At 36.8% G+C, this 15,152-nt stretch overlaps 1 protein-coding gene across 1 annotated transcript in view; it reads right to left on the bottom strand.

Annotated features, from left to right (window-relative positions):
* Positions 1–15,152, bottom strand: part of LOC139953906 (endoplasmic reticulum-Golgi intermediate compartment protein 2-like) — a 31,286-nt gene that overhangs the window by 6,193 nt on the left and 9,941 nt on the right. The window contains exons 4-10 of the mRNA XM_071953508.1: positions 11,819–11,933; positions 10,895–11,057; positions 9,035–9,122; positions 3,793–3,891; positions 2,554–2,651; positions 1,277–1,439; positions 162–241 (exon numbers count right to left, since the gene is read on the bottom strand). Coding sequence (XP_071809609.1) covers positions 162–241; positions 1,277–1,439; positions 2,554–2,651; positions 3,793–3,891; positions 9,035–9,122; positions 10,895–11,057; positions 11,819–11,933 — 806 coding nt within the window. The remainder of the gene's footprint in view (positions 1–161; positions 242–1,276; positions 1,440–2,553; positions 2,652–3,792; positions 3,892–9,034; positions 9,123–10,894; positions 11,058–11,818; positions 11,934–15,152) is intronic.

Raw genomic sequence — 15,152 nt, 5'->3', positions numbered from 1 at the left:
ATTATGTGAATTATGAGCAGCAAATATCACTTGAAAATAAACAATTTTGACTATTTATTTTAAAACTCATGAACAATGTTCAAAGTGAGGTGTTTAAATAGAGATAAACATCGAGGAAAAGTTTGTGATTTTGTTGAAATAAAATAAATGAATGTTCCTACCTGTGATGGTTTTTTGGATCCAAGTTTGTATCTACAGCAAACTACGGAGACAATAAATTCTAAAAACGAGTGGAGAATACCTGAGCGAAAGGAAAACAAAAAATTTAACTATATGACGTAAAACTAACTACGCCAAACTAACTAATTATTAAAGTAAAAAAGCAGAATATCTAAGAAAGTATTAACAATGAAAGTAATTAAACACAACTTGTTTTTGACAAGCAAATCTAGGAATAATTCAATTCTAAAAAGGAATGTAGAATTACATAAGAAAGTTTCAATGCTAAAAAGGAATTCAGACTACTTTTAAGAAAGAAAAGACAAAGGAAAATATTTATATGTAAATAATTATTTGAAAAGCACATTTTGGGAAACAATCAATTCTAAACAAAAAGTGCAGAATATCTGACACATTATGAATGAACAAATTCTACACAATAATTAAAAGACAAGAAAATCTAGAAAAACATTTAAATAACTATTAAAATAACTAACTATTAAAATAACTAAGGAAATGAAAGTTTTACATAAGAATAATTAGTTGACAAACAAATCAAGGAAACAATCAATTTAAAAAAAGGAATGCAGGATACATGAGAAAGAAAAGACAATGAACAATGAACAGTTTTTCAGTTTTTTTACTGCCAGTGTTTTTTTTTAAAGGCACTGTACACGATTGGTAATTTTCAAAGACCAGTGTTCCCACTTGGTGTATCCCATCATAACCATAACAAAAACAAGCCTGTGAACATTTGGGCTCAATTGGTCAACAAAGATGCGAGAAAATGATAAAAAAAAAAAAAAACCCTGGTTAGACGAATTTGTGAGCTTTCAGATAGTAATAAAAGACTTCTAGCATTGTCTAGCTAGAAGTCTTATAATATTTTAGTGAGAAATTACCTCTTTCTCAAAAACTATGTTACTTAAGAGGGAGTCGTTTCCCACAATGTTATTTAAATACTATCAACAGCTCTCCAATGCTCGTTCCCAAGTAAGTTTTGAAGTAAATATTTGTTTTGAGTAATTACCAAACGTGTACCTTCCCTTAAAATATTGTTAAAAAAAAAAAAAAAAATTTATAATGAGAAGGAAATCTCAATACTTGGAATACCAACCTGAAGTTGCAAAGATCCCCCCAACAATGCCACATAACCTGACAAGGAATTGCCAGTAAGGTTCATGGACTTCATTAACGGTAATCTGTAACGAGGAAAGATCATACTTGAAGAAGACCCCCGCGACTCCGTGACTTCCGGCATTATGATCTAACGTTCGCTCCTGAAAATATGTCACAAAAACTATTTTTAAGAACAATATGTGACCCGCTCTGTGAAAATGAGTCACATGTAGGCAATTTCAAGAATTGAGTTATATGCATGGCTGGAAAGAACACATCAGCAGCAGTAATTTGGTATATGTCTAAGCTTTGGGGTGTATCGCATTGCTGAGTTACTCCCATTTGAAATTAGGCATTACACCATATATTTTTTTTTACATTTTCCACAGTAATTTGTCCATAACTTAATAATGCTCTGGGCGACATGTGACTCATTTTCACAGAGTGGGTCACATATTTCTTTGTTTAGTTTAATAAACATTGCAGACCTGGAATTTCATCTTTTAAAGAGCAATTATCTACCCTCGCAGGTACCACTCTCCTGGGTGCAGAGAAGCAATTATTATAAAAAAAAGCATCTTGCTTTACAGAAACAAGTGTCATGACGGGACTCAAACCCACACCCAGATGACTTAACCACCACAGCTTCAATTTGATGCTCGAAACCACTCGACCATAATGACCTGTTGAGCGCTGTATACTCAGTACTTTCTCCGGGAGTTCTGTGAGAAAATCCAAAGGCATCTTACTCGGGTGGGATTTGAACCTGAATCCTTTGCAATTTAAGAGCAGTATTCATACTACATGTTTGTCTGTTTGTTTGTATGATCTTCCCGTCAAGGAAACTCGGCAAAATCCCACAAGGGGATATAAGCACCAAGCTGGCAACAGCCAATCTCTCTCATACAAACATTGGTTTAACGTCTATGATTATGAACTACACAAATCAAGAAATTGTGATTCAGTTTCTAGACGACAATATATATTCTAGTCATTGTGAAATCAGTGGTTGGCTGGGGGATTCGAACTCACAAACTTGTGATTGCATGTACTACTAGACTGCCTTGATAACTCGGTAGCAAGAGATCGTGAGGCCGTGTCCAAAACAGTGACCATGGCGACTTGGGCTACAGGTACAGCTAGATCATCGCGACTGTCAGTGTTGAAGAATAGGCAGATCTAGCCGTAGCTGTAGCCAAGTCGCAATTTCTGACACAGCCTTGAAGGTCCTATAGTTTAATAGTGGGTACTGCAAATATATGGTCAACGTTTTACCTTTTCTGTGACAGCAAACTGGTGTGAGTTCATGCGAGCAGTTCTGGTGTTAAGTTTTGTAGGCACGATTTGTAGAAAATATTGATACATTTTTCTGTCTGGAGTCAAATAAAAAATATTTCAATTATTGATGAAATTATCAAGAAACATCTTTAGGGGGGCTTTCTCTCGGCTAATTGCAAAATGAATGACATAAATAATATTCATACAAGAGTTACACAAACCTTGTAGATTACAAAATTAGCAAAAGTTTATGGAAATAACACATCCTGGAGAAATATTGCAAACTTACAGAGAAGAGATTAACTTTGAAATAATTTTAACTAAACTATAAAGTAAAAGAGATGTTAAATTTGCGTTGGGGATAAAGAATATTAATTTTGTTAAAAACTAAGGATACATGTAAGTAAAGAATGTAATTTAAAACATTTGGGTCACAAGTAAGAAATAAAACTGTGCTGCCCAGGGGTGGATTTCACAAAGGTAGTCCTAACTTAGGACTAGTCCTAGGCAATGCTAAGAGATAGGACCAGTCCTAAGTTAGGATGAGTTACTGTTCCTAACTTAGGACTAGTCCTAGGCAATGCTAAGAGATAGGACCAGTCCTAAGTTAGGATGAGTTACTGTTCCTAACTTAGGACTAGTCCTAGGCAATGCTAAGAGATAGGACCAGTCCTACATGTAACTTAGGACTAGTCCTAGGCAATTCTAAGAGATAGGACCAGTCCTAGGACTGGTCCTATCTCTTAGCATTGCCTAGGACTAGTCTAGGACTAGTCCTTAGTTAGGACTACCTTTGTGAAATCCACCCCAGCACAGATTTCCCCCAGATTGCTCTTTAGCAATGATGGCCCCCTATCTAAACATGAATGTTTTTTTGTTGTTGATCTGTTTACCCCTGGTAGATTAAGAGCCCATCACGAAAATAGCCTAGCTACAACAGTGTCAAGCATAGTGTGTGGTATTTTGGGGAATAAAGACGACGTGACCTATGTTAACATTTAAACCGCCCTCTGTTGACAAAACACTGTGTACGTCATGTTTCGCCGGGCAAAAAGACGCGTAATCATGGTAAAATTGCATACACTTTCTAGCTGGCTGCCAAAACACAAAGGTTTTGTCCGGCGGTATGCGCGCGAATCATGTTATGGTTTTCGAGTGACGCCAGAGGTCACATCGTCTATATGGGAGACATTTAGGTGTTGAGTTTATAAAGATAAAAAAATCAAAAAATCTTACTATCTGGTGTAACTTTTTCGTCCCCGTCTAGAGGGTTAATGATTCCTGGCGCTAGTTCACCGAAGGATAAATGATCGATACGATGACTGAAATTATACTCTGCAGAAGAAAAAATAAAGATAACAAGAACAATTTCAATCTTGGTATTACCCTAAATTACACCAATGTATGTTAAAGGGAAGGTACACGTTTGGTAATTACTCAAAACAAATGTTAACTTAATAACTGATTTGGTAACGACCAAAATAGTACAAAACATTGTGGGAAACAACTCCCTCTGAAGTAACGTAGTTTTTGAGAAAGAGGTAATTTCTCACTAAAATATTAAAAGGCTTCTTGCTAGAAGTCTAGTATTCTCATCTGAAAGCACACAAATTCTTCCAACAAGGGTGTTTTTTTATTTCACAATTTTCTCGCAACTTCGATGACCAATTGAGCCCAAATTTTCACAGGCTTGTTATTTTATGCTTATGATGGGATACACTAAGGGAGAAATGACCAAATGTGTACAGTGCCTTTAAAGCCATTGGACCCTTTCGGTAAACACTATTGTCCAAGGCCCACACTTCGTGTATCACAACATCTATATAAAATAACAAACTTGTGAAAATTCAGGCTCAATCGGTCATCGGAGTTGGGAGAAAATAACGGGAAAACCCACCCTTGTATCAGCACGTTTCGCCGTGTCATGACATGTGTTTAAAATAAATCCGTAATTCTCGATTATATCGAGAATTGATATTGGTTTACTGTTTTCTCAAAAAGTAAAGCATTTCATGGAATAATATTTCAAGAGAAGTCTTTCACCACTACCTTCTGTAAACCCTGTAAGTTATTTGTAAATCTGTGAACTGGTGAACTTTTATGTTTTTTTCTGTACCGAAAGGGTCCAATGGCTTTAAAGGCAGGGTATGCTTTTGGTAGTCAGAGACCAGTGTACTTCCTTGGTGTATCCCATCATAAGCATAAAATCACCAACATCTGTCCTAATGTAGGCCTACATATATTATTATTATTATTAATATTTTTATACCATAGTACAGTTTGCATATCATAAATAGTAGTAACTTTAAAAATGTTTGTTGTAAATTGAAATTGATTTATGCACAAAAAACACACCATATGTTTTTTTTTTTTTTTTTCGCATTGTTTAGTTGGGAATTGAAATCAATACAGCATTGACATGTCAACAACAATGTTTGATGTTCTACATGTATTCTGTTAATTGGATTAGACAATGTTGAAACCGATCCTTCCATATGGATGACACTGATGCTGTATTGAAATCCATCCCTAGACAAAACAATGCGAAAAACAAAAATATAGTGTGTTATTAAAAAAACAAAAACATTTTTTAAGTTACTACTATTTATAAAAACGATCAAATGTGATTGATAAGGCAAAATATTGTAACTACAAAAAAAATGTATTAAAGGAACACGTTGCCTTGGATCGGTCGAGTTGGTCTTTGAAAAGTGTCCTGTAACCGTTTGTTATCAAATCGATATGGTTAGAAAGATGTTGTAAAAGTAGAATACAATGATCTACACAAATATGCCTCGAAATTGCGTGGTTTTCGTTTTACTTCGTCGACAAACACGGTCGGCCATTTATGGGAGATGGCCGACCGTGTTAGTTCGCGACGTAAAATGAAAACCGTGCAATTTTGAGTGATACTTGTGTGGATCATTATATTCTACTTTTAAAACATCTTTCTAACCAATGCATTTCATAACAAACGGTTTCAAACGCTTTTCATAGACCAACTCGTCCGATCCAAGGCAACATGTTCCTTTAACATAATAATATGCAAATTGTTGACTGTGGTATCATACAGAAATATTAATAATGATAGTCATGATACTGTGCAAACAACACAAAGAATAAAGCTCATACATGTAGACTTGTAGATATGCAATCAGTAGTAAAGTCCACACATGTACATGTTTCTTGTTCATATCTAGAATTTTAACCTTCATACAAAACTATCTATAATGTAAATAAAAAGGCACATCTGTCGAAAAATACAGTCCCCAATTAAACCGTTTAAATCGAGATGACTAATAATTGTGATTTTATGTACATATTTTCCCCCTTGTTAAACGCAGGCAAGCTACTGTACATGTGTATGTAAGCACCATTTTCATTTATCAATTTCACAGGTAAAAATTCAAGTACAGACAATTAGGAGAGAAAGAAAAAAAAGTCATGTTTGTGTTTCGATCAAGCTAGTCGCTTGTCAGAAACATTATTATGGAAAAACAATTCAAAACAGGCCCATGGTAAAAAAATTCAAAACCATTTTTTGGGGGGGAAAAACTAATTGCTAAAATACATCTTTTTTTTATAATGGTAACTTCCTCACTGATAAATAACATCAAAAAGGAGATGGAATTGACACTGAACAAATGTGCCGATGTATGTTCAACAAGGTTTTAGCCAGAATTTGGTAAAAGGGTGTCCAAATTTGCTGGAAATTTTAAAACTGGGTGTCCAAATTGTTCACTTACAATAAGTTTACATGTAAATGACAGATGAAACAGTGTGTCCAAATTAAAAACAGGGTGTCCAAAAGACACCCAGACACCCCTCTGGCTAACACTATGATGTTCAATAAACAACTCGACTTTAAAACCCATTTTTTCTCAGTTTCATTCTCTCTCATCTCTTGGTGTTTCTACATATACTTTCACAACTTTTGAGCCAAAGGTGATATCAACATGGGGTTTCAACAATATAAAAGCATAATTTCTAATGCACTTTTTAAATGTACATTGTATTAAGAATTTTAAAAATGACCTGGGTCGACAAACGACTCATTTTGATTGATTGCACCACATTAAAATTGTACAGTCTATGTACGATACGTGTGCCTGTGCCACCAGCATTTTCCATTCAAACAGATAATTAAACTTTTACGACTTTGAAAAAATTAATATATGGTTTACTTAGCCTGAGGTGCTATAAATATTCTACAGAACTAGTCACGAGTTGCCAGTATACATTGTACATTGTACATGTACATGTACATGTACATCATGCCTTCATGTACACATATGTAGTTAACTTATATTTTAATAAAATACATTTACAGTAATGAGAAAACTGCTTGCTACATGAGCCAGAACCACCAGGGTTAAAGCCATTGGACCCTTTCGGTTCGGTAAACAGTAGTGTCCAAAGGCCAACACTTTGTGTTTCACAACTTATATAAAAAATAACAAACCTGTGAAAATTTAGGCTCAATCGGTCATCAGAGACGGGAGAAAATAACGGGAAAACCCACCCTTGTTTCTGCACGTTTCACCGTGTCATGACATGTGTTTTAAACATTTCCTTTATTCTCGATAATAATCGAGAATTGATAATTGTTTTAATGTTTTCTCAAAAAGTAAAGCATTTCATGGAATAATATTTCAAGAAAAGTCTTTCACCATTACCTTCTGTAAACCCTGTAAGTTATTTGTAAATCTGTGAACTTTGTTTCTGTTTTCTGTTTCGAAAGTGTACAATGGCTTTAACCTTCTCTTCTGGGTTATTCCATGTTCTCTACCAATCCTGGTCATGCTGATGCATTGTACAAGGGACCAACAGCATTACATACCTGTATGTACCTATGTCCCATGCTAAGGACAAAGCAAGTATGGTAAGGTATCTTACTCATGGACACAAGAATCACTACCAGGGCCCAATTTCAAAGAGCTGCTAAGCACAAAAAATTGCTGAGCATGAAATTTCTTCCTTGATAAAAACAGGTTTACCATGTTTACCAACCAAAATTTCCATTTGTTGCATATTGCTTGTTTATGGTATTCAGCTGTTGTTTGCTCATCCTGAAAATCACGAGGAAATTTGGTTGGTTATCCAGTTTTTATCAAGGAAGAAATTTCATGCTAAGCAAATTTGTGTGCTTAGCAGCTCTATGAAATTGGGCCCTTGACTCGAGCCCATACTCTGCAGACCAGAAACACCAGAGCCAGTGTGCTAAACCACTCAGCCAAAACACGACATGTCTAAAACCCACACTATTTAATATTTCTGCTGGTGGGCCTACTACATGTATGTAAATGTGCCACAGCATGATGCCCTGGATAAAAAACAATAAAGATTAGCCAGGGTTCAAAGTTTTAACTGTACACTTTGTTTGGCAACTTAAAAGAAACTTGCATCCAAACATGCAAACATATTTTGGATAAAAACAAAGTACATGAAGAAAGACAAACCTTAACTGATAAGAAATGCATGAAATGATAAATTGGGTGATTTGGGGGTAAATCTAGACTTAAATCTATAACAGGACAGCAAAAAACAAAAAACACACACAAAGCAGTAAACAAGATTCAAGTTTTCTAAATTGTTTTGCAGTGCTCTTTCTACAACAGTGCTTTTAAAATGACATTTGACCTTACATGTATGTTTACTGCCGCAAACAAATTGTGGACCCCCAAAAAATCAATAATTTGTACATATTTACATAATGATTAGTAGGATTTATATTTTTGAGCAGTGCTGGTTCTGAAAAGAACAGGTGGTTACTGACTCAACATTTTGATTCAGTGTGCTAAGGGCCCAATTTCATAGAGCTGCTTAAGCAACAAATTGTGCTTAAGCAAAAAAAATCCTTGCTTATTAAAATCAGATAACCCGACAAGACTCAACTCAATTATTATTCTAAGTAAACAACAGCTAAATACCAGTCACAAGCAACTTATATGCCATGCAATTGTGGCCAGTAACATGTGTAAAACAAGCGAGCTATTTTCATGCTTCTAAAGCAAATTATTTGCTTAAGCAGCTCTATGAAATTGGCCCCTGCTTGTCTTCGGGAGGATGCTGGACTCTGTTGCTAGATGCTGCTTAAGTACATGTACTTAGGCTTGGTGGTGCAAGACTCAACTCAATTATTATAATAATCGAGAATTGATCATTGTTTTAATGTTTTCTCAAAAAGTACAGCATTTCATGGAATATTATTTCAAGGGATGTCTTTTACTATTACCTTCTGTAAACCCTGTAAGTAAGTAAATATGGGAACTTTTAATATTTGTTCTGTTCAGAAAGTGTCCAATGGTTTTAACCACCGGTTCTTTTCTGAAGCAACATTACTCTCAAGAGATATTCACATGGTGTTATCGCAAACCTCTCTCATTAGTTTCATAATGATTGCTCGTGCTTCCCACTCTCATATTATATCAAAAGATGTTTGCCATTTTTCCAAACCCATAAAAATCTTGAGACTTACGTGAGGGTTCGACCATCATCGCCAGATGTGCGTGCCCTCTTGGATGGGGAATACTTTTACCAACCGTCACATGAAAATTACCCGCAACCTGCAAAAAATTCAAAAAATCATAAATCAAATAAATGGCCTCAAACTGGTTGTATTTATTATCGGATCTGGTGAAATCTAAACAATGGTAATTACATGTAAATGTGAAAGTGATAACATTTTTAACCTTTAAATAAATGAAAACAAATCTTCAACACCAATGCTAGCCAAATCAAAAGACAAGTTGATCTAAACCTTGGAATACAGCTCAACACAACTTACACTGAATTGTGTTAGCGCTGTATACTCACTACTTGCCCGAGTTCTGTGAAAAGAAATTACAGGCATATTACATGGGAGGGATGCGAACCCATTACCTTCGCAATTCTAGAGCAGTGTCAGGCCTCAAATTTCCCGGCGGCCACGACGGCCATGGCCGCCGGTGCCCTTCTAACTGGTGCCCCAAGAAAAATGGACGTTTTCGCGGCCAAAAAGGCCGTGCCCTTTTTCTCCGATGGCCGCCTAGTCCCTTTTTGAGATCAAAATTTACGTTTGATACCGTCCGTCTGTGTGCACATAAAATCAAACACTTACATGTACATCCTATATTAATACACGCACACAGAGCGCGGTCGGTTGAATGCTCATAACACGGAATTGAAACTACGGCAGCATGCAGTGCATGTGTGTGCACGATGCAGAACGAACGACAGACGTGCATCCATAGACATTGTGTACTCGGAGTTTATACACGGGCCGGATGTACTTGCAACGACCATTTGAGAACAATCGCACTGGTACTCATCTTGCAACACGCGTACCCACGCATGGTTGTCCATGATGGGTACCAGCTAATCACAATTTCGGTGCCATTCGAGGTTGGGCGTCCGCCTAATCCACTGGTATTGTGCTTGTTCACTGGTACTCGTACATGTTTGTGCACGTGGGCCATGTTACGTAAATCACGCATCATGTACATGTACATGAAAGGTACATGTACATGCATGTCCGTTGAATAAATCTCCGCTCTACACACTGTCAAGTGACAGCTCATTACTTACGTCCGGCCGTCGCAACAAAATCTCCGCTGCACACAGTTAAGTAACAGTTCATTGTTTTCGTCTGGCCATCGCAACAAAAAATTGATGCATACTTTTACTTCCCATTAATCAATAAAATTAAATACATTTAAAAAAACTTTATGTTTTTGGTTAAAGGAAAGCAAAAGTAATGAAATGGTTCATTAAAATAGCCTTCAAACTTCAATTGTTTCATGATCTTTATTTTTTATGGCCTTGATGCCCTTTTTGAAATTTTAAGTTGGCCTTGGTGCCCTACCTCATGGCCTTGGTGCCCTTTCAAAATTTGACAAATTCAAGGCCAAAGTGGCCTTGCCCTAAAAATCGGGAAATTTGAGGCCTGCAGTGTCTTATCACCGAGATGGCCCGCTAGCTACAGGCAGTTCAAACCTATATTTTGGCTTATTATGAAATTTCTTACCTTTTAAACTGAGTGTGCTGGACTAACTCACATCAGTATAACTTAGGGTAAAACCAGTATTAATACCCCCTCATACCCAAAGTTCCACCCCGGGGGAGGACACACTCGGCCAAAACCACCATCCCGTGGCCGAAGCAGGCAACAGCACCACCAACCGACTGGTGGTGCCTCGTTCATAGGACGACTAGTAAAACTAGTCGAAACGTAAACAAAATTACCTGAGTATTTGGCTGTGTAATTCATTTATTAAGTTGATATTTTACCAGCCTGATGAACGTCTTTCATAATATTAATATTCTTTATCCCCGATGCAAATTCAACAATGTCTCTTACCTTATTAACAACCAATGTGCCATGTATCCTGCAGGCATCAGGGACCCCTTTACCGGCTTTGTTAGCATGCCCCTTGGATGGACTACTGTCGAACCCTGTCTGGAATAAAAGATCTTGAATGGCGTGTTCATCTTTTAAGGAGCTTTTGATCATTTGGAGTAACCTGCAAAAAATATTGTTGTGCACATTTTTTATTTCACTTATGACAATAAGTAAAAAGACCTCAAGTCTCGCAATCAAATTCGTGGAAAATTACTTCTTTCTCGCAAAACTATGGCACTTCAGAGGGAGCCGTTTCTCACAATGTTTTATACCATCAACCTCTCCCCATTACTCGTCACCAAGAAAGGTTTTATGCTCATAATTACATGTATTTTGAGTAATTACCAATAGTGTCCACTGCCTTTAAGGACACAGGTGTCACGGCTGGGGCATTAGGAGTAAAGATTCTTCTCCTTAAAGGAAAGATACAAGGTATTTGTTTTGTCATCACTCATAAAAAAATGCCATATAAAAACCTTTGGTGAAGAAGCGTACAGCAGCTTTCGATAGAACAAAGAGAAGGATTTCACTGAACCAAGTAACGTGGTTTTAAGTAAAAAATATAAGTTTTTTATGCAACGAAATCTGGGAAGCAATACTGCGACACCTTTTGAAATGAAAATTTGTACGTACAATTGTATCAGGATTCAAACAATTGACCAGTTTCAATAAACCAAAGGTTTACTTTGCCCTTAACCAATGATAGGCATTGGTTTGGTGGGACTCGATGGTCCCACATCTCAAGTAAAAATAAAAATTAAAATAAAGTGTAATCAAAATCAGAGCTGTCACCTTTAAAGAAAATACAAATTTGAAATTGTGTACACTGAATTTTTAACTGTTCTCAGGGCAAATTAAATATCTACACAGCATATGTTTTACCTCTGCCTTTCGCGTTGCTCTGACGACATTTCAAAGAAAACAGCCTCCTCACCTAACGCTCCTTGAGCTGGACTAGTCGTCATGCCTGAAACGTCAACGACGTCCGCTCCTATCCCTGAGGGGTCATTCAAAGGGGGGGTACATGTAAAACAATTCTTAAGAGTCCCTGCCTGTAAGAATGTACCAAATTAGGGGGGGGTGTGATTCATGGGTTCGCAGATCTTCTTCCAAAAAATTAGAGTGATACACCATCATACCAAACGAATAAATCCAAAATTTTAGTTTGCTGACGCTTTCGGTTTTGGAGTTACCAGTTATCAAAGTTTGGGCCAAAAAGCCCTCAAGAAACGAATAGTACATTCCCTGTAAACACAAAAACGTGCGCCAAGGTCATCCCAGAAAAAGTAAAACATTTTTTGAAACCTCCAGTTGGGCTTATAACAAAAGTATAAAAAAAAATTTGGGATCTCGTTGGCGCATCATGTTACGCGCACCTGAACCTTTGACGAACAGTGCCCTCGTGCCATTTTCAACGCCTCATAACTCAGCGCGCCTATAAGATCCCATAAATTGAACAAGTTCAAATGAAAGAGCTTGCATCCCTAAAACAAATTTAAGTGCAAAGTGAGTGGGATCTCGTTGGCGCAGAGAGATAATAGAGGTCAAAGTTCAAATTTTACCAATATATTGCGTTTTCGCACCTCCATAACTTCGCGCGCCAACTACAAAAAATTGTTTTTATGGCAACTGGGTATTGGAACAGTTTTCATCTAATGACAAATGAAAAAAGAATCTTGGGATCTCTGCAACTTGCATGTCAAAAGATTTTTTGAAAATTTTCTAAAGTATTGTCATTCCACACATTTTGGCCTAAATTGGCACAACATTCACTTTTTTCATCACTGTAAGTATCTGTGCCAACAAGATCCCATCAATGTTTTCTTGTATTTGGTTAAGTTGAGTGTTCCTAAACAGATATCAATTGAAAAATAATTGGGATCATGTTGGCCCCGCCAATATAACAAAGGTCAAAGGTCATATGAAACTACACTACTGCCTATTTCGGGCGATTTTGCGTCATCTAGAAATCCACGCGCCAATATGATCCCATTAAGTTGTCTGCGTTTTATGATTATATAGATTCTCAGCAACACATAAAAAGCAAAAACCAAATGGGATTTGAGTGGCGCTAACAAATATTACAGATCAAAAGTTCACAATACATGCCTATATTTATGCATTGCTGTGGCAACCGAAAGTGAGAAATATCCCCCAATTTCAAAATGTTGGCAAACCATGAAGGGGATAGGTCTCCAAAACGAATTTTGGTCAAGAGATAGACTGGACTTGTTTTTACAAATGGTGTTAGTTTAATGTTGGTTGGTAACTGTTGCCAAGGTCAAAGGTTACAAAGAATATGGGTGTTTTTTATATTTTCTGTCAAGAGCCAACTTAAGAGCCTTTTCAAGATTTTATTTAATGAACAAGGGCTCTTTCCTTTATGTTGGGGAAAACCACTTATAATATCTAGGCACATGTGATTGTCCCAAATTAATTATAGAGCCCTTGTTCATTTGATAAAATTATGACATGGCTTTGAAGTTGGCTCTCCACAGAAAATATTGGTGTTTTGTAATACATTTTCTGTCAAGAACCAACTTCGAAGCCCTGTCAACATTTTATCAAAAAAGGATGGGCTCTATAATTAATTTGGGACAACCATATGTGCCTAGATATTATAAGTGGCTGTCCCAAACTGAAATGATAGAGCCCCTGTTCTTTAAATAAAATCTTGAAAAGGCTCTGAAGTTGGCTCTTGACGGAAATATAAAAAACACCCATATTCTTTGTAACCTTTGACCTTGGCAACAGTTACCAACCAACATTAAACTAACACCATTTGTAAAAACAAGTCCAGTCTATATCTTGACCAAAATTCATTTTGGAGACCTATACCCTTCATGGTTTGCCAACATTTTGAAATTGGGGGATATTTCTCACTTTCGGTTGCCACAGCAATGCATAAGTACAATGTGTATAGGCATGTATTGTGAACTTTTGATCTGTAATATTTGTTAGCGCCACTCAAATCCCATTTGGTTTTTGCTTTTTATGTGTTGCTGAGAATCTATATATTCATAAAATGCAGACAACTTAATGGGATCATATTGGCGCGTGGATTTCTAGACGACGCAAAATCGCCCGAAATAGGCAGTAGTGTAGTTTCATATGACCTTTGACCTTTGTTATATTGGTGGGCCAACATGATCCCAATTATTTTTCAATTGAAATCTGTTAAGGAACACTCAACTTAACCAAATACAAGAAAACATTGATGGGATCTTATTGGCACAGATACTTATAGTGATGAAAAAAGTGAATGTTGTGCCAATTTAGGCCAAAATGTGTGGAATGACAATACTTTAGAAAATTTTCAAAAAATCTTTTGACATGCAAGTTGCAGAGATCCCAAGATTCTTTTTTCATTTGTCATTAGATGAAAACTGTTCCAATACCCAGTTGCCATAAAAACAATTTTTTGTTGTTGGCGCGCGAAGTTATGGAGGTGCGAAAACGCAATATATTGGTAAAATTTGAACTTTGACCTCTATTATCTCTCTGCGCCAACGAGATCCCACACACTTTGCACTTAAATTTGTTTTAGGGATGCAAGCTCTTTCATTTGAACTTGTTTAATTCATGGGATCTTATAGGCGCGCTGAGTTATGAGGCGTTGAAAATGGCACGAGGGCACTGTTCGTCAAAGGTTCAGGTGCGCGTAACATGATGCGCCAACGAGATCCCAATTTTTTTTTTTTACTTTTGTTATGAGCCCAACTGGAGGTTTCAAAAAATGTTTTACTTTTGTTGGGATGACCTTGGCGCACATTTTTGTGTTCACAGGGAATGTACTATTCGTTTCTCGAGGGCTTTTTGGCCCAAACTTTGATAACTGGTAACTCCAAAACCGAAAGCGTCAGCAAACTAAAATTTTGGATTTATTCGTTTGGTATGATGATGTATCACTCTAATTTTTTAGAAGAAGATCTGAGAACCCATGAATCACCACTTGGTACACTCTTACAGGCAGGGGCTCTTAACCCTTCAATTGGAAAAACATCAAGTCTATGGGCAACTTTTAAGGGGGGCAACAAGGCCAATAGCGGGGCAAAAGATGCCAAGGCCTTTGTGGTCTCTGAGTTAATCAAAAAAGAAGAAGAGTTAATCCAAGCATTGCAGCTACTGTAAGGTCAGCTACTGTAAGGTCTCGAATTCAAGCATCTGAAAGCATGCACAACTTTTCAACAAGGTTGTTTTTTTTCTTCTATTATTT

The sequence above is a fragment of the Asterias amurensis genome, chromosome 22 (assembly GCF_032118995.1).
Source record: "Asterias amurensis chromosome 22, ASM3211899v1".
NCBI classification, from domain to species: Eukaryota; Metazoa; Echinodermata; class Asteroidea; order Forcipulatida; family Asteriidae; genus Asterias; species Asterias amurensis.
Note: the sequence above shows the minus strand (reverse complement) of the source record. Positions and strands in the feature narration are given on the sequence as shown.